This window comes from Cyprinodon tularosa, unplaced genomic scaffold (genome assembly GCF_016077235.1).
Source record: "Cyprinodon tularosa strain WSP-4 unplaced genomic scaffold, ASM1607723v1 ctg689, whole genome shotgun sequence".
NCBI lineage: Eukaryota > Metazoa > Chordata > Actinopteri > Cyprinodontiformes > Cyprinodontidae > Cyprinodon > Cyprinodon tularosa.
In genome coordinates, this window is record NW_024039439.1 from 196,772 (window position 1) to 219,589 (window position 22,818).

Below are 22,818 nucleotides of genomic sequence, written 5' to 3' on the forward strand. Positions count from 1 at the left end.
CCCTCGGTCTTGGTCTTGACTCGGTCTCGACTTCCCTCGGTCTGGGTCTTGACTCGGTCTCGACTTCCCTCGGTCTGGGTCTTGACTCGGTCTCGACTTCCCTCGGTCTTGGTCTTGACTCGGTCTCGACTTCCCTCGGTCTTGGTCTTGACTCGGTCTCGACTTCCCTCGGTCTTGGTCTTGACTCGGTCTCGACTTCCCTCGGTCTAAGTCTTGACTTGGTCTCCGGTTAGGTGGTCTTGGCCACAACACTGCAATCAACATCAGTTAAACATTTTAAACACTTGTTAAAGTCCTTGCAAACTGAACAGGAATGTTAATATCTAGATGTGAAAATCAGCAGAATGGGAAAAGATTTCAATGTGACACCTTTTTTTTTTTTTGCACTGTGGGAATTTGCCACCATAGTTATTTAAGACCCTGATTTTTTAAAGTTTGATCTTTCACCTGCAAATTGACCAAGTTATGCTTTCCTTTCAGTCTGAACCGTTCCTCTTTACTCAGCAGCAGGTCCTTAGTATCAACCGGCGGGTGAAGTTGCTAGTTGACCCAAATGCAGAGATTAGTTCTTGTTGATCAAATAGGGCAACTGAGGCAGACATCCAAAACTGCAAAAATACAAAATACCATTAATACTGATGTGTTGGTGCATGGAGCGGACCCCATAGAGCAAAACACTGCATTGGTGCGCTACTGATTCAAGAAGGTCATGTGACCGATACGAGAGTTGTTTCTAACTGACTGACTCACTTTAAAAAACGTATCTGTCAACATGATGCATCTGCTTTTGCGTTTTTTTATTAAAGTTATCCAGAATTTTGGAGCAGCCTAAAAGAAATAGGAACGTTTCTGCCGTTGAGTTTTTATTTTCATTTTCTGGTTGTGTCATCCTGTACCTCTCAGTTATCACTCAACTCATCTGAAACTAAGTTAATTTCAAACTGACTCTTAGTTTATTTACCGTTTTTACTGTACTTATTGTTTTGAAATTATTATTTAAATTCCTAGTCCACAAGCATCCTCATTCACATTTTCACAATATGATTTATGTTTACATTATTTATTGGCTGCATCTAAAATGATTGAAGATATTTTCAATTTAAACAAAGATATGAAATAATACAATATAACCTACAATAACTCAAATGATATCATTGTTCTAGGTCATCAAATCATTTCTGTTTAGTCTGTCCAATAAGCTGCCTGTAGTGTCTGCAGAGGTGGAGTATATAAGGGGAACAGAACAAAGGATGGGGTAATGAGCTGAATATGGAGCAGGTGTGAGTAGAAGGAAGCCGAGGGGAAAGGAAACAAACACAAGGGGGCAGCAGAGAGTAACTAAAGATTGCTTGAATATAATGGAAAATAAACCAAAGATCACCAAAACAGAATAACTAAAAACTAAATACTCAGAGTCCCAAAAGGGGAGAAGCAGAGTTTCATCCATGATGCGGCGCCATATTTATAACGTTTAACTTTTCATGTCTGCATCAGATCTTGGAGGAATACGACTGGGCCGAGTTTGCAGTGATCACCAGCTTGCTGCCGGGCTACGACACCTTCGTGGAGATAGTCCAGTCGTACACAGACACGTCCTACTTTCTATGGAATCTGCAGGATATCATGTCTCTGGAAATGTCTGTTGGTGCCAATGATTTGAAGACCAAACGGATGCTGCAGCAGGTAAACTTCAACTGCAACAGAAAATATGCCAAAGCCAGCAGCTCTTATCCTTTACAAAACTCATATCTGAATTCTGACTTTAATCACAGAATTCTGACAGCTAACAAACATGCTAGCATCAAGTCGTAGCCATGTCTGTTTTAGAGAATAGCTCTCTTGTTTTAATCACCTTCTGCTCTTCCATTAATCAAACAGCATCAGCAGGGATCCCTCAGGGACTTAAAAAGTCTCCTAATTCCATCATTTTCCACCCAAACTACTCACATCTTTGTCAGTGAAGCTGAGAGCTCCACATCTCTGCCTTCATGGTGCCAACACTGAAAAAAACGATCTAGTAATAAGTAAAAATTTGTTAAAATAAGTGTATTTACCCTTAATTTGAGTAGTTAAATGAGATATTTTGCCAGTGTAATGAGTATTTTTACTCTTAAAATAAGATATTTAGACAAAATGCACTTGAAATAAGACAATGCAATTGTGTTTTTCTTATTTTTAGAGTAAATTGTCTTGTTGCATTGGCAAAATGTCTCTTTTACCTCCTCAATCCAAGAGAAAATTCTTATTTTAAGAAAAAATGACTGATCTAGATTTCAATTTTTTCCAGTGCATCTACATTAAGATCCAGAGTTCTGAGATTAAAATCAGAATTCTGTCTTTTTTCCCCATATTAAACTGAAAAAATATTTAAAAAATTAGATAACTTTTTAAATTTTTTCAGTGGCCCTTCTTAGGTTCATTCAATCACTGCAAAAATTGTAAATCTAAGTAAGTAAATTTTTCTTAAAACAAGTGCATTTCTTCTTGAATTGAGCAGGTAAGTAAGACTCTTTGCCAATGGAATAAGACAATTTACATTTAAAATAAGAAAAAAAGACTATAGTTTCTTACTTCAAGCGCATAATATCTAATTTATCTTATTTTAAGGGTAAAAATGCTCATTCCATTGGCAGGTCCTCTTATTTTCCTACTCAAATTTAAGGTAAATACACTTGTTTAAAGACATTTTTACTCATTTTCAGAACGTTTTTGCAGTGATCATGATTATTAAAGTAATGTGTGTTCATATGAAACATTGTAGAAATGAGATGCTCCACTCCTGTCTCATGATTCAGTCAGGAGACCATCCTGCCTTGTCATTCTTGTAGAGCATTCTGTCTTTATGAACTGATCAATTGTTCTGTCAGAACAATACTCTGTTTGTAACCATGTGTCATGTTCTGTTAATAAAATGCTCTGCAGAGGAGGTCCGGTGTGAGACAATGTGTTTGAGTCTGGGGTTCAACTGTCTCCTTCTGCAGAAGCCGTATGAAAATCCCTTACTGTGTATTAGAGACTGACACGGGAGTGGATTTTCACTCCTGTCCCGTCCCACTCCCACAGAAAAAAAAATGTGTCCCGTCCCGATCCCGGGCCAGAGTAGAAATCTATATCCTGTCCGGTCCACTCCTGGTGAAATTACTCCCACTCCCATCCCGCTCCCATTCTTGTTTTTGAGCGCAGGTGAAAAACTCAGAGCGGAAGCACTGTTGGTTTTTGGGTCGTGTAGTTTTGTTGACTTGCATTATAGTGTAGGCTTCAAGGAAAAAAACTACAAAATGGCGGCGCCAGTACTGGATTTTTTTTTCTTTCTATTTTATTTTATTTTTTGGCATCGATCCTAGTTTTTTTTAGTTACTATTGGTTTGCTCCCGCTCCCGTCTGCTCCCGTTAATGTTTAATCCTGTACCGTCCCAATCACGTAATCGTTACTAATACTGACTCCCATCCCACGGAAATCCCACGGGAATCCCACGGGAATCCCGTGACCCGTGGGATTCCCGAAAAAATGTCAGTCTCTACTGTGTGTTTCAGTTCTTCTTTTACAAACCTACATTTTTGAACCCAACAGCCCTAATCCTCTTCCGTAGAAAGAAAACCAGGATTTCTTAGATTTTTTTTAGGGTATCTTGCTTTCTAATTATTCTTACTGCTTTTACTATCGTTTAAAATTGGAATTTAAATTCTTAGATTTCAGTTTCTGATTTTTGTAAAACAAATTGATATACACTGAAATGTCCTTTAAAACCATTTTAAATGCCGAGCAGCTGAAGTTATTGGGCTGGAGGACATGAAGAAGTTATAAATCCAACACTGTGTCACACAAAAAAAATATATTTTTCTTGTCTTTTTGTTTTGCAGTTGGACTCCCAGGTCCTGCTGGCGTACTGCTCCCATGAGGAGGCGCAGTACCTGTTTGGTCTAGCAGGCGAGTTGGGTCTGCTGGGGCCCGGCTACATCTGGATACTCCCCAGCCTTGCTGTAGGCAACCCCAATAGCCCCCCACCTGCCAGCTTCCCTGTGGGTGTGATTGGTGTGATCACGGACCAGTGGAGGAAGAGCTTGAGGCAGCGGGTGAGGGAGGGGGTTGCCATTGTAGCTAAAGGGGCAGAAAGTTTCAAGAAGGTTCATGGTTTCATTCCTGAAGGACATGGAGACTGCAGTAAACCAGCGAAACCATCAGATAACACCACGCTGTTCAGGTAAGCCATGTCTCATTCTAAACCTCTTCATTTTAAGCTGTTTCATCTTATATTTGCTTAACTTAGTGTTGTTTTAAGGTTTGCACCAAGGTGTATGAAATTCATCCCTAAATTCAGCTACACAGAAAAGAAAATCCCAAAAAAAATCTAAATGAGTAATTTTTTCTTACAATAAGTGCTTTTTTTCTTGAATTAAGTAGGTAAGTGAGACACTTTGCCAATGAAACCATACAATTTACGTTTAAAATAAGAAAAAAACAACTGCATTGTCTTATTTCAAGTGCATTTTATCAAATTATTTTAATTTAAGAGTAAACATACTCATTGGCAAATCATATGAGTTACCTACACTGCAAAAACGATCTAGAAATAAGTAAAAATTTCTTAAATTAAGTGTATTTACCCTTAATTTGAGCAGTTAAATGAGATGTTTGCCAATGGAATGAGTAATTTTACTCTTAAAATAAGATATTTAGATAATATGCACTTCAAATAAGACAATGTAATTGTGTTTTCTTATTTTAAGTGTAAATTGTCTTGTTCCATTGGCAAAATGTTTCTTTTACCTCCTCAATTCAAGAACAAATGCACTTTTTAAAAAAAAGACTTATCTAGATTTAGATTTTTTGCAGTGTAAATTCAGCTAAACAAAAAAAAATCAAAAACAAAATCTAAATGAGTAATTTTTTCTTACAATAAGTGCTTTTTTTCTTGAATTAAGGAGGTAGGTGAGACACTTTGCCAATGAAACGAGACAATTTACGTTTAAGATAAGAAAAAAACAGTTGCATTGTCTTATTTCAAGTGCATTTTATCTAATTATTTTAATTTAAGAGTAAGCATACTCATTCCATTGGCAAATCATGTGAGTTACCTACTCAAATTAATGATAAATACACTTAATTTAAGACATTTTTGCTCATTTCTAGATAATTTTTGAAGTGCAGGCCAAATGTTACACTGGAAATAACTAAATATTTCTTAAATTAAGTGTATTTACCCTTAATTTGAGTAAGTGAATGAGTATTTTTACTTTTAAAATTAGATATTTAGATAATATGCACTTGAAATAAGACAATGCAATTTGTGTTTTCTTATTACAAATGTAAATTGTCTTGTTCCATCGGCAAAATGTCTCTTTTACCTCCTCAATCTGCGAACAAATGCACTTATTTGAAGACTTATCTAGATTTCGATTGTTTCCAGTGTATGACACAATATTAAATGTATAGAAAAAATATCAGTTTTATTTTTGTAACTATGACAGACTTGCACTGGAAAAACGATCTATAAATAAGTAAAAATTTACCGTTCATTTGAGTAGGTAAAGGAGATACTACCCCCTCAAACCAAGAACAAATGCACTTATTTTAAGAAAAAATGACAAATCTATATTTCGCTTTTTTCCAGTGTGTTTTATACAAATGTCACTGCACTTTTTAGTCATGACTACTATTTTACTTTGAAACCAGAATTGTCAAATGCAGTCAAGATTTCCTAGAAAATGAGTTTAAAACAACACGATTTAATTGGGTTCTGAAAGAAAGTTCAGAAACTGACGCTTTAAAACCCAGTGTTTGAATTTAACCAAAAAAAAAGAGAGAAAACTATTTTTTTCTAAGTTTGGTTTACTAGATTTACTTAGTTTTTTTCTCTCTGTTGATTTGTAAAAATGAAGTTCCTATAAAACAGAAATATTTTGAAACCAGGTTTGACAGGATGACTTTACTGAGCTTTGATTTCAGCCGCTCACACTGAGCCTGGTTCTGCTGGAGGTTTCTTCCTGTTCAAAGGGAGTTTTTCCTCTCCACTGTCGCTACAAGCATGCTTAGTGTGAGGGATTGCTGAAGAGTCAATGAGTCGATGCAATCAGCTGGTTTTCCTTAGATAGAAAACTTTGAATCAATCTGACTGGATGATCTGGTGAACTGGAAAGTGACCTGAGATGACATGATGTGAATTGGAGCTATAGAAATAAACTGAATTGATTTCAGACCTTCTGTACCACCTAAGCCTCCAGGTAATCTCACTTAAAGTGTGCCTAATTTCAGCATTTATCAACACACCAACAGAAATTAGGTACCGTCTACTTAAACGTTAATATTTCCAATACCTGACGGCTTCAGGATGGAGTCCAAGTCGTGATCTGCCGTATTACAAACGGCGCCACCATCCAGTCTGCCTCCCTGACTGTTTGACACTACGTCACACAGATGCGCATGATTAGTCAGAATGAAATCGCTTAGTTTTCTAACAGAAAACATAACGATAGTTTATATTCACTTAGATTTACTAAATAATTTTGAACATCTCACTGTTTTCCTTCTTTTGTTCTGAAAGATGCTGGTGAAGATTCATCCAGGACATAGTCATTCCAAAAAAGTTAAAATACAATCCATTGAACTTTCTTTCTAAGTTTGAAGACGTTTTTTAATAAAAAATGTCAGAAATAGCATTGAGTTCCAGGTTTTATCCAGCAGCCCAACAAAACCTTTTTGTTTAGAAAACATGCAAATAGAAACGGATGAACGGGCCCCCCCCTTTGGAATGGGGGTCGTTTGGCTTCTTTGTTAGCCTGCAATGCTCCATACCTGTCTATGTCTCTGAAGGGGGGTCGTTAGAGGGAATTGTTGGCCTGGTTGAATAGGAGAGGTCTTCTGTTCCTTTTTAAGGGGGATGAAAGCGGTAACAGCAGCTGACAGCAGCTTTGATTAACCTTTTTTCTGAAAGATTAAAACAGGATCTGAAAAAAAACCCAGGATTTATCAGGTATAATGTTGTTAATTTGCAACTTAATATGTAAAAGAGATTTTAAATGATTGTCTTGGATTAGCTTCTGCTACGTTCCAATCACAAGCAGCAAATGCAGCAAAAACGCGCGTGCTGCTTCATTTTTTATGCTTGTACAAGTTTAGTTCTGACATGCGGCTGAAGTATTATTGCTGCTCTGGCTGCGTGGTCGGAAAGCCCAAAATTTATTTTCTTAACGTCACTTATTCTGTTATATTTATAAACTTTAGGGTTGATCAGAGTATTATTGTTGTGAGTGTTGTTTCATGCTTTTTTCCATGTATTTCTGTTTTAGGCACATGCTGAATGTAACATGGGAAAGAAAAGAGCTGTCGTTCAACAATCAAGGGTTTCTTTCCAACCCCTCTATGGTCATCATCGCATTGGACCGGGAGAAACTGTGGGACAAGGTAACCCGACAAGCTTCACAAACTGCAAAAAATCAAAATCTTGATAAGTAATTTTTTCTTAAAATAAGTGCATTTGTTCTTGAATTGAGGAGATAAAAGAGACATTTTGCCAATAGAACAAGACAATTTACACTTAAAATAAGAAAGCACAATTGCATTGTCTTATTTCAAGTGAATATTATCTACCCTGAAAATGCACATGCACAACCCTGTGCAGGGTTGTGCATGTGCATTTTCTGTGCATTTTCTGTGCATTTTCTTTTTTAAGTGGAGAGGGCGGGTCTTTTCAAAAATTCCCGAAAATCCTCCATTATACCTTTAAAATGTAAAAAAGCTTTGGTGTCGGGACATTAATAAAATGTCTAACAGATACGTCACCAATAATGCAGCAAAAAGGGAGGTTTCTATTTATTAAAATCAAGGAGACTTTATTTATTTAAATATTCAGATAAGTTACATGTTAAACAGAAACTGTCCTAGAAAGCATTTCCACACTTGAAAAAATTGAAATCTAGATAAGTCATTTTTTCTTAAATTAAGTGCATTTGTTCTTGCATTTAGGAGGTAAGTGGGACACCTTGTCAATGTAACAAGACAGTTTACATTTAAACCCTAACCCTTATTTCAAGTGCATATTGTCTAATTATCTTATTTTGAGAGTAAAAATACTCATTGGCAAATCATCTTATCTACCTGCTCAGATTAAGGGTAAATATACTCAATTAAAGACATTTTTACTTATTTCTAGATCGTTTTTGCAGTGCAGGTGTCAGTCTATATTTTGATCATTTGATTTTCTTTTAGCTGTTTGATTTTTATTCAAAAATACAGAAATTGAAATATTTTTTGTATCACAAAAAAAACTTTAACTTTATAAAAAAAAATTTAGAGTTTTTTTTTTCCATTTACAAAAATATAAATCACTATAAACAGAAATATACTCAGACCAGTTTGAACTGGGTTCCACTGTTGGTTTATCTCAGAATGAATGTCTTTAAAATTTTACTGGTTTTGATTTTAGACCTTATTTTCCTCCCTAACCTCCAGAAAATCAAAAATCTCCTCATTGTTCCTGTAGAGCAGGGCTCACCAACCTTTTTAAGGCTGAGGGCTACTTCATGGCTACCGAGTCATAGGAATGGCTACCAGTACTGACCTATGAACTGGAGGGATCAGTGTTCATCTACAGTAAATCTCATCCATAAAAACTAGGGCTGTAACGATACAAAAAACACGCGATTCGATACATGCAACGATTTTTTTCACATTTCAATATTATTTTATTTAAAGCTACAGTGTGTAACTTTTAGCAACATCTAGCGGTCACACTGCAGAACATCTCCCCCCCACCGCTTCTCCCCCCCAACAGTACGGCGAGCGTTACGGGACAAAATGTCTTCCACGACGTCCGCACCACCTACCTTCTCAAGTGATGAGGTTTGTTTACATAGATAATTTTACAGATAGTATTTCATTAGTCTGTGTAGGGTATAGATTTCATGTAGACTTAAGATAATAAATATAACCGTTATTTTTTCTACATCGTTGTGACATTTTGGCGATCTCGCAATCACTAGTTTGTTGGCTCTGCGCTGCCGTAGCGCAAAGATGTCTGCCTCCATGGCTGCGAGACCCGCTCCTATGTAATTATAAATAACGAATTCTAAGGCAACGCAAATATTAAGGTTAAGAGGCTGAGCTCGTAGAAGATGATAAATAACATAGTTATGTATAATATATTACATTTCTGACTGTATATCCCTGTAATTATTACACACTGTAGCTTTAAATAAAATATAACATCTAACATATTGTAAATATCTAGAATGTATTTGAACACAGAATAACCACAATGAAAGAGCAATAACCAAAAATGTAAGATTTATCTCTCGTCTTATATTGTCTAACAAAATAAAGCTTTTTAAAAATAAAAATAATTGTACTGTGCTGCTGTGTTAACCAAAAATGAGCTTAAAAAGCAAATAAACACAGCTTCATCAAACCTGTTTGGTTTATTTAAAACTATATAAATATTATTTTTATCTATTTGATATCAGCGTATGAAAATATATTTGAGTATATTATTTTTCAAAGTGTCAGAAATGGATAACAAAACTGCTATTTTCAATGACTACTTATTTTTGTCCAGCTTTAACATCGGTATCGATATCGGTTATCGGCTACATGAGTTTTAAAATATCGGATATCGGCCAAAATCCCAATATCGTGCATCCCTAGTTTCTTGCGTTGTCAGTTGTCACGGGAACGGGGGCGTATGGTCTGCTGATTTTCCATTCTGCCACAGCGCCTTTTAGGATTTCAGATACATTTTCACTTGTATGGCTGTTAAACACGGCATGCGTTTGAAGGACAGGGTTTGCAGTTTGCCACTGGTCTGTAATATAATGTACGGTTATGGTAATATAACTATCTGTTGTACGGGACGTCCATCCATCGGTGGTAGTAGCAATTGAGTCAACGCCGCTCAGTTCTTCCTCCACTCTGCATTTTGTTTCCTTGATAAGTTTTGGAAGCACATTTTGAGAGAAAAGTGCCCGACTAGGCGCATCATAACGAGGCTCGAGCACATGAAGTAAATGCAAGTCTGTGGCAGGCAGTGGTGAGTCGGCCGACCAGCTGGGAATATTTGGTGGGTGTTGTGATCCCGCCTTCCTCCACCGCGAGACAGGATCGTGGCTCAGAGTGTCGCAATTTCGATTACCATAGGGGTATCGTTACAGCCCTAATAAAAACTCATTTTTTTCTTATTTTATTCTTTTATTCATTTCTAATTTTCTTTTTAATATTGTCCTTTTGAAACCACTGGAAAATGATGAAATAGTTAACATGATGAAATAATACATAAATGATTAAAAAGAAGAGCAACAGAATAAAAAAAAATTAAACGTAACCCACTGAGTGAGTTCTTCTGTTTTCAGAAGACGAAGAGGGCCCCCCATGTGGCCCTTGAGGGGCCCTTGGTGCCCGCGGGCACCGCGTTGGTGACCCCTGCTGTAGAACATGTTCTTCTTCACTAACTGGTGAAACCTGCACCACGTTTCATTCGGTGCTCTTGTGAAATAAGTGACCCAGTGTGAAAATGAAAGGACAGCACTGCAAAAAATATAAATCTCAATAAGTTATTTTTTCTTAAAATAAGTGTGTTTTTCCTTGATTTGAGGAGATAAGTAAGACACTTTGCCAATGGAACAAGACAATTTCCTTTTAAAATAAGAAAAAACTATTTTATCGTCTTATTTCAAGTAAATATTATCTAACTATCTTATTTTAAGAGTGAAAATACTCATTCCATTGGCAAATCATCTTATTTACCTGCTCAAATTAAGGCTAAATATACTTAATTTAAGCCATTTTTTACTTCTTTCTGGATTGTTTTTGCAGTGAGGCTAGTTATAAAGTGGTACACTGGGAAAAATGTAAATCTAGATAAGTCATTTTTTCTTAAAATAGGTGCATTTATTCTTGGATTGAGGAGGAAAAAGAGAAATTTTGTCAATGGAACAAGACAACTTGTACTTAAAATCAGAAAACACAATAGCATTGTCTTATTTCAAGTGCAAATTATCTAATTATCTTATTTTAAGAGTAAAAATACTCCTTCCACTGGCAAAGTATCTAATTTACCTACTAAAATTAAGGGTAAATACACTTAATTTAGTAAATTTTAGCTTATTTCTAGATGGTTTTTCCAGTGTAGAAAACAAAACTCAAATTATTATTAGTTTCGCTTTTTCCTTTTTGAAAAAGAAATGAAATGTTAGTAATTTAAAACAAAAATCGAATATCCATCTTTTTTGATTTTCTAATGCAGTGTTTAAAAGGAAAATCAAGTTTTCAACATAAACACTGATCCTGAAATCGGATTGGAGGTTCGTTCTACTCTTATCACAGCAAGTAAAAGGCCAAATATAGATGATATCACTCTGAGCCATATGGCCCTGACTGTGTTTCTGCTCGCTGACCCCTGTGCAGATTCCTCTGCTCCTATTCACATTTCACCAAAATACATTTTCCTTTTTTTAGCATGGGTTTTGAATAAAAATATTCAAAAAAAATTCTGGGTTTCTGCAGATAAAATAAAGAATATTTGCTGAAAATGTAGCATGTTTTCACTCATCGGAAACTTCCTAAAGTCAGACATTTAATCCAAGCAGAAATGATTCTCTAGATTTAATTTCTGATCAATATAATGAAAATCAAGAGAAATTAATTTTCTTTTTAAGGTGTCAAAGAAATATCCATTAGAAAAGAAAAACTGTTGAAGTTCCTTTGATTTGGACCTTGAAGTATAATACACAAACGTAGATATGATATATTCTGTATAGTTCAACAAGAAAAAGAAAAGTTTAGAAAATAAATAAAGCTGCAAAATCTGGTGTAAGAAGTCTTTACACTGCAAAAAATATAAATATAAATCTAAATATGTCATTTTTAATATAAATAAGTGCATTTTTCCTTAAATTGAGGAGGTTAGTGAGACACTTTGCCAATGGAACAAGACAATTTACTGTTAAAAAAGAAAAGAAAAACCAAATCTGGTCAAATCTACATCCGCTCTACACTATGCGTATTTCCTGTTTGGTACCTTCCAGGCTTGTTTTGTTTGTCTGACCGCCATTGTGGAAAAATGTGAAGATGGACCAGCTAGAAGAGCGAGATGCACCAGAACGCTGGGACCCTTTTTTCACCTGGATCCCCGCTCTTTTTGGCCCTCATGTCCCTCCATTGTCGCACAAACTTGCCCCCACTTCCTCACCGCCTCAACCGTATCTTGACCAACAGGTAGTTCCTGATTGTCCGTCTTGCATTGTGATGTGGAATAACATAGACCATGCTCCAATATTGGGCATAAATCAAAAATATCTGCAACAAGCTCACTGCGACAGGAGGATAACCAGGCCTTAACAAACCTAGCTGTCTACGGAGAATTTAGAGAAGCCACTTAACCTAACAGTCATGTTTTTGGACTGTGGGAGGAAGCCAGAGTACCCGGAGAGAACCCAGGCCTGCACAAGGATAATATGCAAACTCCATGCAGAAAGACCCCTGATCAGGAATCAAACCTAGAACCTTCTTGCTGCAAGGCGGCAGTGTTAGCCACTGCATCGCTGAGCTGCCCGACTTTATTCCTTTTTGTCATCCATCCATCTATTATCTAACACGTTTGTCCCAATTGGGGTCGAGAGGGGTGCTGGTGCCTATCTCCAGCTGGCGAGAGGCGGGGTCCACCCTGGACAGGTCGCCAGTCCATCGCTAGGCAACAGAGAGACAAACAGGACAAACAACCATTCATGCACACACCTAAGGATAATTTAGAGAAGCCAGTTAACCTAACAGTCATGTTTTTGGACTGTGGGAGGAAGCCGGAGTACCCGGAGAGAACCCACGCATGCTCAGGGAGAACATGCAAGAAAGACCCCGAGGTCGGGAATCGAACCCAGAACCTTCTTCCTGCACTGAGCTGCCCGACTTTATTTCTTTTTTCATAATAAAAAAAAGATACCTTAAAAAGTATTTATTAGATAATTATAAAAACATAAATTTTCCTCTCTCCTTTTTTGCGGATGGACCGTTTCTCTCTCCTTCTTCATAAACTCGCTTTGCCATCTTGTGTGTTTTTACTTCCCTTCTTCTCACAGAAGCACACACAGTCGGAGCCTGAGGGCGTATAGAAAAACTGCGACTAACCAGAAAGGTCTGAATGTAATCTCACTGCTGCGCTTGAACTCATTTATTTCTGTCCTGGGAAGACTAACCCACTTTGTCAATGTCACTTCCTGGAGGTACTGTATGTTTTAATGTGTGTACGAACCTGGACATGGAATCATACTGTAAATGTGGAGAAAATGATTTCAGGTGAGGTTGTGTCTCCTTACCTCCATCAGAGTTACAGTTTGCATGGAACAAATCCATCATGGAAGGTCTGAATCCTCTCAATGCTTTTCTCATATCATCCTATTCCGATCGCTTGTTCTCCGCTGTCGCTCCATGTCATGGCGATCCTCTTCTCAGCTGTGACGACATGGCTGTTTAATGTCATCCTTTTTATAATCTGAAGGGTGCTGTTGGCAAAAACCCTTTTTTAAGCCTCCAATTATTAGATTTTTTTTTTACATATAATGTTGCTGTTTGATCTTTTAATCTGCTATTATATACATTTTTCATTTCATGACCAATGCAATCTTCACTTTATTTTCTGGGGAGAATATATGATAGACCAAAATAAAGTATTTCATAATTGTAAAGTGGAAGAAAAACAATATAATCAAGGGTTTAATAAATAGAATTTGAAAAAGTGTGGTAAATATTTACTTTCATTCATCTTAGGTCAATATTTTGTAGATTCCGACATTCAGAAACAGTTGCCCGTTATTTGCAAAGCAGCTCAGATGGAGTTTATCTTAACCGGAATTTTTAAGTCTTGCCACAGTTCTTAGATTAAACTCGGGTATCTCATGGTTCTAAGTGAAGGGCGATTGAAGCTTGTGTCATGACCTCAGCACTGATACCTTTTCTGATTACTCATTTCACATACCTGTTTAGCTCCGCCCACTTCTCCTTACCCACTGATCTGATCCACCTACATTAGTCTCTGTTTAACCATCTTTCAGACCAGCCATCAGTGCCAGATAATTTAGAGAAGTATTCTAGCGTTCCTGTGTTTGGATTACCTGATCATGACCTGTTCTGCCTCTCGACCTCTGAGGCTGCCTGATCAGTTTGCCTGACCCGTCTTTGGACTTCTGCCTGGTTTTGTACAGACTGAAACCATTTTCCAACCATTGAGTCTGCCTGCCCTCGTCCAGCCTGTCAGTCACACTCTGCTATGTACCTGGAACTGTGATCAGACTCTTGGATTCTCCTTCAGCACCTCATCGTATCTCTGACCTCCTGGCTCTGACATCCCACCACGTCTCCGACATCAGTTTTGGCTACAGCCTCTAGATCAGTGTTTTTCAGTCCTGGTCCTCAAGGCACCCTGCTCTGCACGTTTTGGATGTTTCTGAGGTTCAGCACACCTGATTCAGATTTCAGATTGCAGTTCAGCAAAGCCTGATAATCTGTTATCAATTGATAACAGGTGTGTGAAAGCTGGGAAACATCTAAAACATGCAGGGCAGTGTGCCTTGAAGACCAGGATTGAAAAACACTGCTCTAGATTATCCTGCCTTTATTTGTCTGCTCGGTTCTGATCTCCTGCTTGTCCTGCGACCACCAATACATCAACGTCTGGGACTCTGTGCGGCGACCGCCGCGCCACGTTGGTAGACGAACCGGCTGGAACCATCGCTGGATTTGGACTGAACTATAAGACCAGAGGTTCCTGCCTTAGATGGTGATGCCGCTTACTCCAACACTGTTGTCAATAATCGTTCTGAGAAATCAAACCGTTTGTCCACCTTCAGTTCTGAGCTTGATTGCTGGAGATCGATAGATGGATCAGTGCGGCTGCATCTATAGTGCAGACACTGCACTGTCCTGTGGTAGTCCATCCATCCTTTTTCCGCTACGCTTATCCCAAGTGGGGTCGCAAGGGGTGTTGGTGCCTTGGTGGTAGTCAGAAAACTGAATGAAATGGCAAAGCTCTTAATTTACTGGTCAGTCTACGGTCCTACCCTCGCCTAGGAGATCCTGGATACAAGTGGTTGAAATTAGCATTTTCCGCTGGATGGCTTGGTGCTATCTTAGAACAGAGATGGGGACTCAAGTTTGGGGCTTGTAATTCAGTAGCACTTAAGTTGTATATTTAATGACCTCTGACTTGACTTAGACTTGTATTTGAACGACTTCAGACTTGACTTGGACTCGCGATTTCAGACTTGTGAACTATCTTTTATTTTTAAGTGTTTTTTGTTTTACTACTTTGACTGTCTGGTCGCCACTCGGCTTCTTTTCTTAGCCGCACACAGTAGAAGCAGAATAAAAGCAGAGGAGCTTTCCTGCTGTGATGTAATAACACTATGTGACGCAGCTTCTAAAGAAAAAAATCTACATGTTCTTGGTCCACCATATCTAATTTTTTTTCCGCCACCTGAAAAACCACTTGGAAAGGTTCTCCACTGTGTAATCGGTTAACTTTTTATACTTTGATGCACAGGCGTAACTTTTTGAAGGACTGGTGTGGACATCATTGGCAAGCTTTTAAATTCATACATGGTATTTTGGGCTTAAGACTAAAACTATTTCAAGAGAGGACTCTTTTGTCCACAGGGGAAAAGACCAGGTGCTCTAGCTCCACCTATTGTCTAACTGTGCACCACCCTGATCTATGCTACTTTTTCCTTTTTAATGACATAATAACTGTCATGATTTAATTAAAGGTCTGACCCAAAAATGCAGAAGACCAAACAGAGAGACCAGGGAAAAGTTTTACAGGTTTATTAGAATAATGACATGAGTCCAATGCTGCTCTGAACACTGCTGAACCGGAACTGAAAGGTGAGGGGACTGCGGTTAGTTCAGGCTCAGTGGGAAATTAGATTATTTGGCTTGAAGAGGAGGAATAGGTTACAGACTCACGTTTCCAACAAAAGGTGTCCTTTATAGAATCCAGTCTGTGTGGGATGTTCCAGTGATTGTCTTGTTCGATGTTGGGCGGACAGGGTTTACTCAGACTGCGGTTGTTCCTTGGTGAACTTAGAAGCTAACAGCCACTCAGATTTCCTGCGGTACTTGAACGGGTCGTAATGTAGATGAATCCCTTTCTCAGTGTGAAGCTCAAACGATCTCTTGGGGAAAGTGGATCCAAACCTCCTGTTTGAACCCCAGCTCAGTTTAAAGCTCAGTTGATCCTTCCAGGGGGAGAAGGTCCGAAAAACTCCAGTTTGCAGGATGACTTCCCAAAACTGGCAAACACTCTGGCCTACAGGTAGTGGCAGTCAGCAATTTAAGAACACTCCACAGGTAATGAGGCAACGAGCTGTGTGCAGGGAGGCCCAATGAGGACGGGGCACCACCTGGTGGAGGAAAAAAGGAAACACAGAAACAACCCACAAAAACTGGATTCCTGACAATAACAAGCTTTCAAAATGGCATTATTAGTGATAAACCATCAAAAACTAGGAATGTTAGATATTTGTTGTGCAAAGGAAATGACAAATTGTGCCAAATGTTGACATAAAATATAAAGTGGTTAGCATATCCTATGCTTAAAGAACCGGTGCATATTCTGATAGAATCATGGAGAAATGACAGATGTGATCGGTTCTGGCCAATGACCCATAAGAACAGTTGCATTATATTAAATATTGTGATTAAAAGCTTCTATGATTTCCATAACATATCAGTTTTCACTAACCGTTCTAACAGCATTTTACAAAAAGGACGATATACGGCGTGTAAATTTGAGGCACAGAGGAAGATTACAGACATGCTAAAAGCTACAAACAATTAGAAATACAGTGTGAAAAAACAGGAAGCAGTCAGGTTCCTGTCTGTCCCTGCAGAGCACCGAGTTTAACTCGATGAAGTGCATTATTATTATTATTATTATTATTGATCTAGTTACTGTTATTACAGATGAGTTATGCACAAGATATTTACAGCTGCCGACTGTTTAATCCTTCATGCTTGTTGGCCTTTACATTACGATGCTGAATGATCAGTGCATAAAGTCAGTAATTAATTAAAAGCAGCTTAGTTTCCAGCAGTTACACCTTTGGAAAGACTGCAAAGAATCTTTCCTATGATATATAAGATAAAGTTACACACATGATCTTAACTATGCTGGGAATTTTTCCATCTATCCTTAGGGGTAGCTTTATGCATAAAATCCAAAACATACGATGTTTCTCACCTGAGCAGAGGATCTTCTTCACTTGTTTGCAATTCCGGCTTCATTTCTTGTTGCAATTTATTAATGCCAATTTTATGACTTTCTCCCAACTGTGATTTTGCTGTGAATCTGCTTGTGTTTTTCAGAATAAAGGTCTTCTTACCTATTTTATATTTCGTTTGCTTTATCATTTAACAAAGGGTTTGTCATCTGTGGGATGATTAGAGCGTCAAATTTTTTGGTACAACCTAAACCAGGAGGAACCAATTACAAATCAGCGGGATCCGAATAAAGAAAATCAACAACCAGTATAGGTCCGGAGAGATTTGTCATTTTAATCCATCATTTTAAACTGAATTTAACACTGAAGTAAAAAGGGGTGTTTATGCCTCCATGTTATACATGACTTTTTAAATAATAATAATAAAAAAAAAAAGAATAGAACAATCGTTCAGTTTGGTATATAGAAAACATCCTGATTCACATATTTTATTAAACATCTGATCTTTTTTTTTTGCTTTTCATTCTCAAGCACATATCAAGGAGCTCATTTTGAGCCTGGATCCAGATTTATTTTTGATTCTGTTCATGGTGGAGAATCCTGCTTCACAGCAGCAGGTTGATAACCTGACTCCGCCCGATGGATTTGCTCCGCATATCCATCTGGAAACCTTCCGTTGAAGTCATTTTGGGAAGGGGCAAAAATACTGGTTAGCTGATTGGTCTATGTTGGTGATAGACGGGCCAAATAAACCAATCAGATCAACGAAGCATATGACGTACTAACAGAGCAACGACGAAGAGGAGCCAATTGATAGATCAAACTCTTGCTGAAACCAGTCGGGAGAAGAGCAAAAACATCTTTTCCTCTGAGAAAAGCCTCCAGAGCAGTGTTTTGCTCTTCTTTCAGTCAAGAAATACTCTGTAATTCCGATAAAACTTGCTCGATAGCCAGGCTAACGCTAGTTTCATCGGCTGAAGCCGCCATGTTCTTTAGACTGAACTGTCACGCTTCTCGTTGCGTCACACCTCAACCCGCCTCAAAGCCAACGCTGATTGGACGTTCGTTTGGTGAACGGCGCCAAATTTTCTTTAACGGAGAGTCTCCAGAGTGAAACCTTGAAGGCTTGCGAGATCAGGATGGTCTCATGAGGCTAGCAGGTTGAGCCAAACATCCTCTAAATGTGCCATTTCACCATTATTCCCCTTCGTTATCACGACAAAACATTGATTGATTTGTTGAGATAACGAGATAATGAACCTGTCTGAGTAATGAATGAGGCTGGCAAACAGCCCTGGATTCCCAGTCCATCCATGCCTGCGGGACCTGTAGTTGGGCAGTCGTGTGCACAACGTGTGCACAAATGATCCGTTTTTTTATTTCCTTGTTCTTTTCACTCATTGTCAGCTCGTGGTGGATGATTCCATGGAATACAGTAGAAACAAATCTGTTTCTTAATGACAATCTATAATCTGGACTCATTTCGGGGATTAATGCATCTTGTACCTGTTACAGGTGTAACACGGGGGCCTGTTCAGACTGCTAACAGCTAACGGCTGTTCAGCGAAGGCGCAGGAGGCATAAGTCTAATTGCTTATGAATCAGAAGTGGAAGCAAATCATCAAACCAACAACCTTGTCTCGTTACCTAAAAGTTAAACAAAGGATTATTTACAGAATTACATACAGGCTGACTTCTACTTATAAATCCTCTCCTGCTGTTCTGGTATTGTAGGATGTAATCTGTTTTTAACAGCAATCATCTCTTTAACATGAGAAATTGCTTTTGTTATCTGTAGATAATGAGAAAATTACTTTGTATTTTTAGAGAAAACTGCCGTGAAAAAAATATCAAAGGGACACGACCGCTCTGGGCTTCCGTACCAAACCAAAATGTTGCTAGCACCACAAGTCGAAGGCTGATCAGCTCATTGTAGTTTGCAATTGGTTGACAAGTTTTTATTTTAGATTTCTTGTGCAAAACTCCTAAAGTATAGAGAGACACTGATTAGATTAGATTAGATGAGCTTCATTGATCTCACAGCGGAGAAATTCAATGGTCACATATTGGCATAGTAATTAAAGAAGGTACAAACAAGGAGGAAAAGGTGCATTAGGAATAAAATTAAATAAAAATAAAATAAAAACAAATAAAAAAAATTTAAAAAATAATAAAACACTGTTAAAACACATAATAAAAAAAATAAATAAATAAAAAATAAATATCTGGATCTGTGTTAAAACTTCATGATTTTCAATTCTAAAACCTGAAAAAAATGGTTTTCAGCTTTAGATTTTTATGAAAAATATAAAAACACACAAAGTTTTGTAAGGCAGAGCATTTCCAAAAAAAACCAAAAAAGAAGAAATGTGAATTAAAGTCACTGTTGGTGTATTGCAGAAAATAAACTATAATTTTAAAGATTTTGAGTGAAAAAGATGAATGATTACAGCATTAATCAACAAAATCTGACCACATTAAAGGCATCTCATAATGAGCTGTTAATGCATTTATTAGGTGTTTGTCACTCCTCTTGTTTTAAGCAGAATCTCTGAATAAACTGGCCTCTTTGCTCTCCTTTCATGTTCTGCTCCGCAGGTCAGCACATGCAAATGCCGTTAAATAATTGAATAAATTCCCCCCATGCCTGCAGGGAATGGCGTGTGAAAAGAAAAGAGGTTGACATGAAGGTCGCTGCTCGGATCTGAACGGGCATGTTCATGATACCAATGAGCTCTTTCTCTCCCCGTGTTCCAGGTAGGCACATTTGCTCGCGGCATCCTTCAGGTTCGCTACCCCATCTGGCCGCGCTATGGCAGCTTCCTGGAGCACATATCTGATGACCGCCATTTGACGGTGGCCACCCTGGAGGAGCATCCCTTCGTCATGGTCGAGAACGTGGACCCAGGAACTGGCACGTGCGTCCGCAACACTGTGCCCTGCAGGCGCCAGGCCAATCATTCAGACAGGTACAGCTTCTTCCATGAACATATAAACCACCTTCATACGACACATAAAAAAACCTGAAACGGCTTTCATAGATTCCTGAGAACAAAACATGAAATCCTGCTGCCTCTTCTTGGTGAAACATTCTGATATTTAACTGCTTATATGGAAATCGTTAGGAGTCTAAATATAATCTATACTCTTAGGAGCAAATTCCACCTGAAATGAAATATGTGAATTAAAGCAAGCACAGCTCCCAAACTATAAATTGTAACAACAATTGTTTGTCATTGTGTGACAGAAAGGAACAGAGGAATATTTTTGAGGTGGAATCACTATTTTTAATATCAACGAGTCTGATTTATAGGTGATTAAACAAGGAAAAAAATGTAGAATATTTAGCAAATGTTCCAAAATAAACACCATAAAAGCCCATTTGAAACTCTGGACAAAACCTCAGACTTTATAGATCCACATCTTGACTATAAGTCAAGCAGATTTGGACTGAATCAGTTGAAGCATGTTTGTTCCACAAAAGTTTTAGTGGGCAGTGTGCAGGAGGAAATGGGATTTTGGCACAGTGGCAAAATAAATTTTTTTCCACTCATAAAAGGGAATCCGGTCAGACAAATATGCTGATTTACATTATTAGAGACCGTCTGCATAAGACAAAGCCTTTGCTCCTAAGATTTAGTCATTGTTTCTTCAGTATTTACCAATAATATCACCAAAGGAAAAAAGAACAACAGAGCAGGCTTGTAAAATGCGTGCCAGTTACTAGTGTTGCACCGATACCAATACCAGTATCGGCGAGTACCAACCAATAGGGCACCGATACCATTTTAAGAGGCAAAAGTTTCTTCAACTATTCTCACCCATTCCTGTCATAAATGCGGACAGATGGACCCAGTATTCAAGGAGAGACAGGCAGTAGGAAAGTTCAAAACGTTTATTAAATAAACAAAACTAAAGCGGAGCTGTGGCTCCTGGACACTGCAGTCGGGGGGGGCGGGGCACCGCCCAATCTCAGACACTCTGTAGTGGGAGAAACACAGGTAAGTGACCAGGATCATCTGACAGAAGATTATCTGAGTGGGCCACTTACCTGGTTTAACAGTCCAGACCAAGAATGTCCCCAAGTGCTGCAGTCCCAGAGGTCCTGCTGGAAGCTGATCCTGGTCAGGGATCCAGAACAGACAGGATCCAGACTTCCAGGCATCCACAGGCTCCCAGGAGGGTTCAGAGTCTGACTGGGACCAGAAGCATGACCAGGTGGTCACGCACAGGAGCAGACAGGATCAGGTGCAGATGAGCAGACTCAGTGGAAGAGGGTAGCCGAGACAGGACGTGGAACCGGAACTTGATACAGGACTTTAAACTGGTCTCCACCCAGGAGCCAGGCTTACTGGATAAAAACTGAACCTCCCCCCATAATGAGCCAAAAACCCAGAGGACTCCGCGGGGGAGGAACAGTGGACGATCAGGAGACGAGACAAACACTAAAACCCTCTTTCCACTGGCTGCTAGGATCCAGGACATGAACCAAGGAACAAAACTAACAGACAGGCTAACAGAAAGACAAGTGATGATCTGGCCCTGAATGCTCAGGCTGAACTGAATATAAACCAGAGGAAACAGGTGAGAGGAATTAATGATAATTGAGGCAGGGAGGGAAAACGACAGGTGAAAGGAATGACTGATTAAGGGAGAGCAAACAGGCCAGATCATGACAATTCCAGGTAGGCAATAAAAAGTTCCACTGGATTCACTTTGTTTTAGTCTTTTTCATGCTTCACTAAGGAAGGCAGCAGCTTGACATGAAGCCATGATGGTGATTATTTTACATCCAAGTAGTATGAAGTTCTTCATATATCCACTAACATCAATTTCAAACAGATGGTATCGGCTGATACTGCACAGCCAGGTATGGGGGCCAAAAAATGGCAACGGTGCAACACTACCGGTTACATCACCTGAAATGGTCGCACAATGACCTCTGACCCCTCCTTGGAAAGGTCTGAGCCTCTAGTTTCCAACGATGCCGGTGTAGGTACCAGATTGACTCGGGCTGCCAGATTGACTCGGGGGCCTGCGCCTTTTGATGACGTCACAATACATAATTGTTTCAACGTTTGCACAATTGCGCAAAACATTTTGATTGGTCTGGACAGCTTACTAAAGTAATTATAGCGGGGTGTAGGTTTTATTCGAAAGCGGGATTGCGGTTTGTAAACGGACAATTTTACGAAGAAATTCTCCATGGTCCCTGCGCCTTCCGATGACGTCACCGAATTCGCCATGGGCCTTGCGCCTCCCGATGACGTCACCGAATTCGCCATGGCCTTGCGCCTCCCGATGACGTCACCAAATTCGCCATGGGCCTTGCGCCTCCCGATGACGTCACATTATGGCAACGCCACTCAAACAAACTACATTTTTTTACCAGCTCTTTTGTTTAAATGTTTGTGTTTACATGAGAATAAAGTTTAAACTGAAAAAAATATATACCCATTTCCTGTAATCATAGGCGGATCTACTGGGGTGGCATAGGGTGGGAACTGCCCCCCTAAATGACAGCCTTGCCCCCCCAGCTGCCACCCCAGTTGGCGGTAAGGGTGGCGAGGCTTATAAATTATGGATCATTTGAGAATTGCGACCGCTAATTTCCAATGT

The 22,818-nt window shown here is 38.8% G+C and overlaps 1 protein-coding gene across 1 annotated transcript in view; it reads left to right on the plus strand.

Moving 5' to 3' along the window:
* LOC119771743 (glutamate receptor ionotropic, NMDA 2C-like) overlaps positions 1-22,818 on the plus strand; it is a 155,368-nt gene that overhangs the window by 79,026 nt on the left and 53,524 nt on the right. Inside the window, exons 5-8 of the mRNA XM_038267865.1 lie at positions 1,495-1,683; positions 3,862-4,202; positions 7,288-7,402; positions 19,957-20,168. Of these exons, the coding sequence (XP_038123793.1) occupies positions 1,495-1,683; positions 3,862-4,202; positions 7,288-7,402; positions 19,957-20,168 (857 nt within the window). The remainder of the gene's footprint in view (positions 1-1,494; positions 1,684-3,861; positions 4,203-7,287; positions 7,403-19,956; positions 20,169-22,818) is intronic.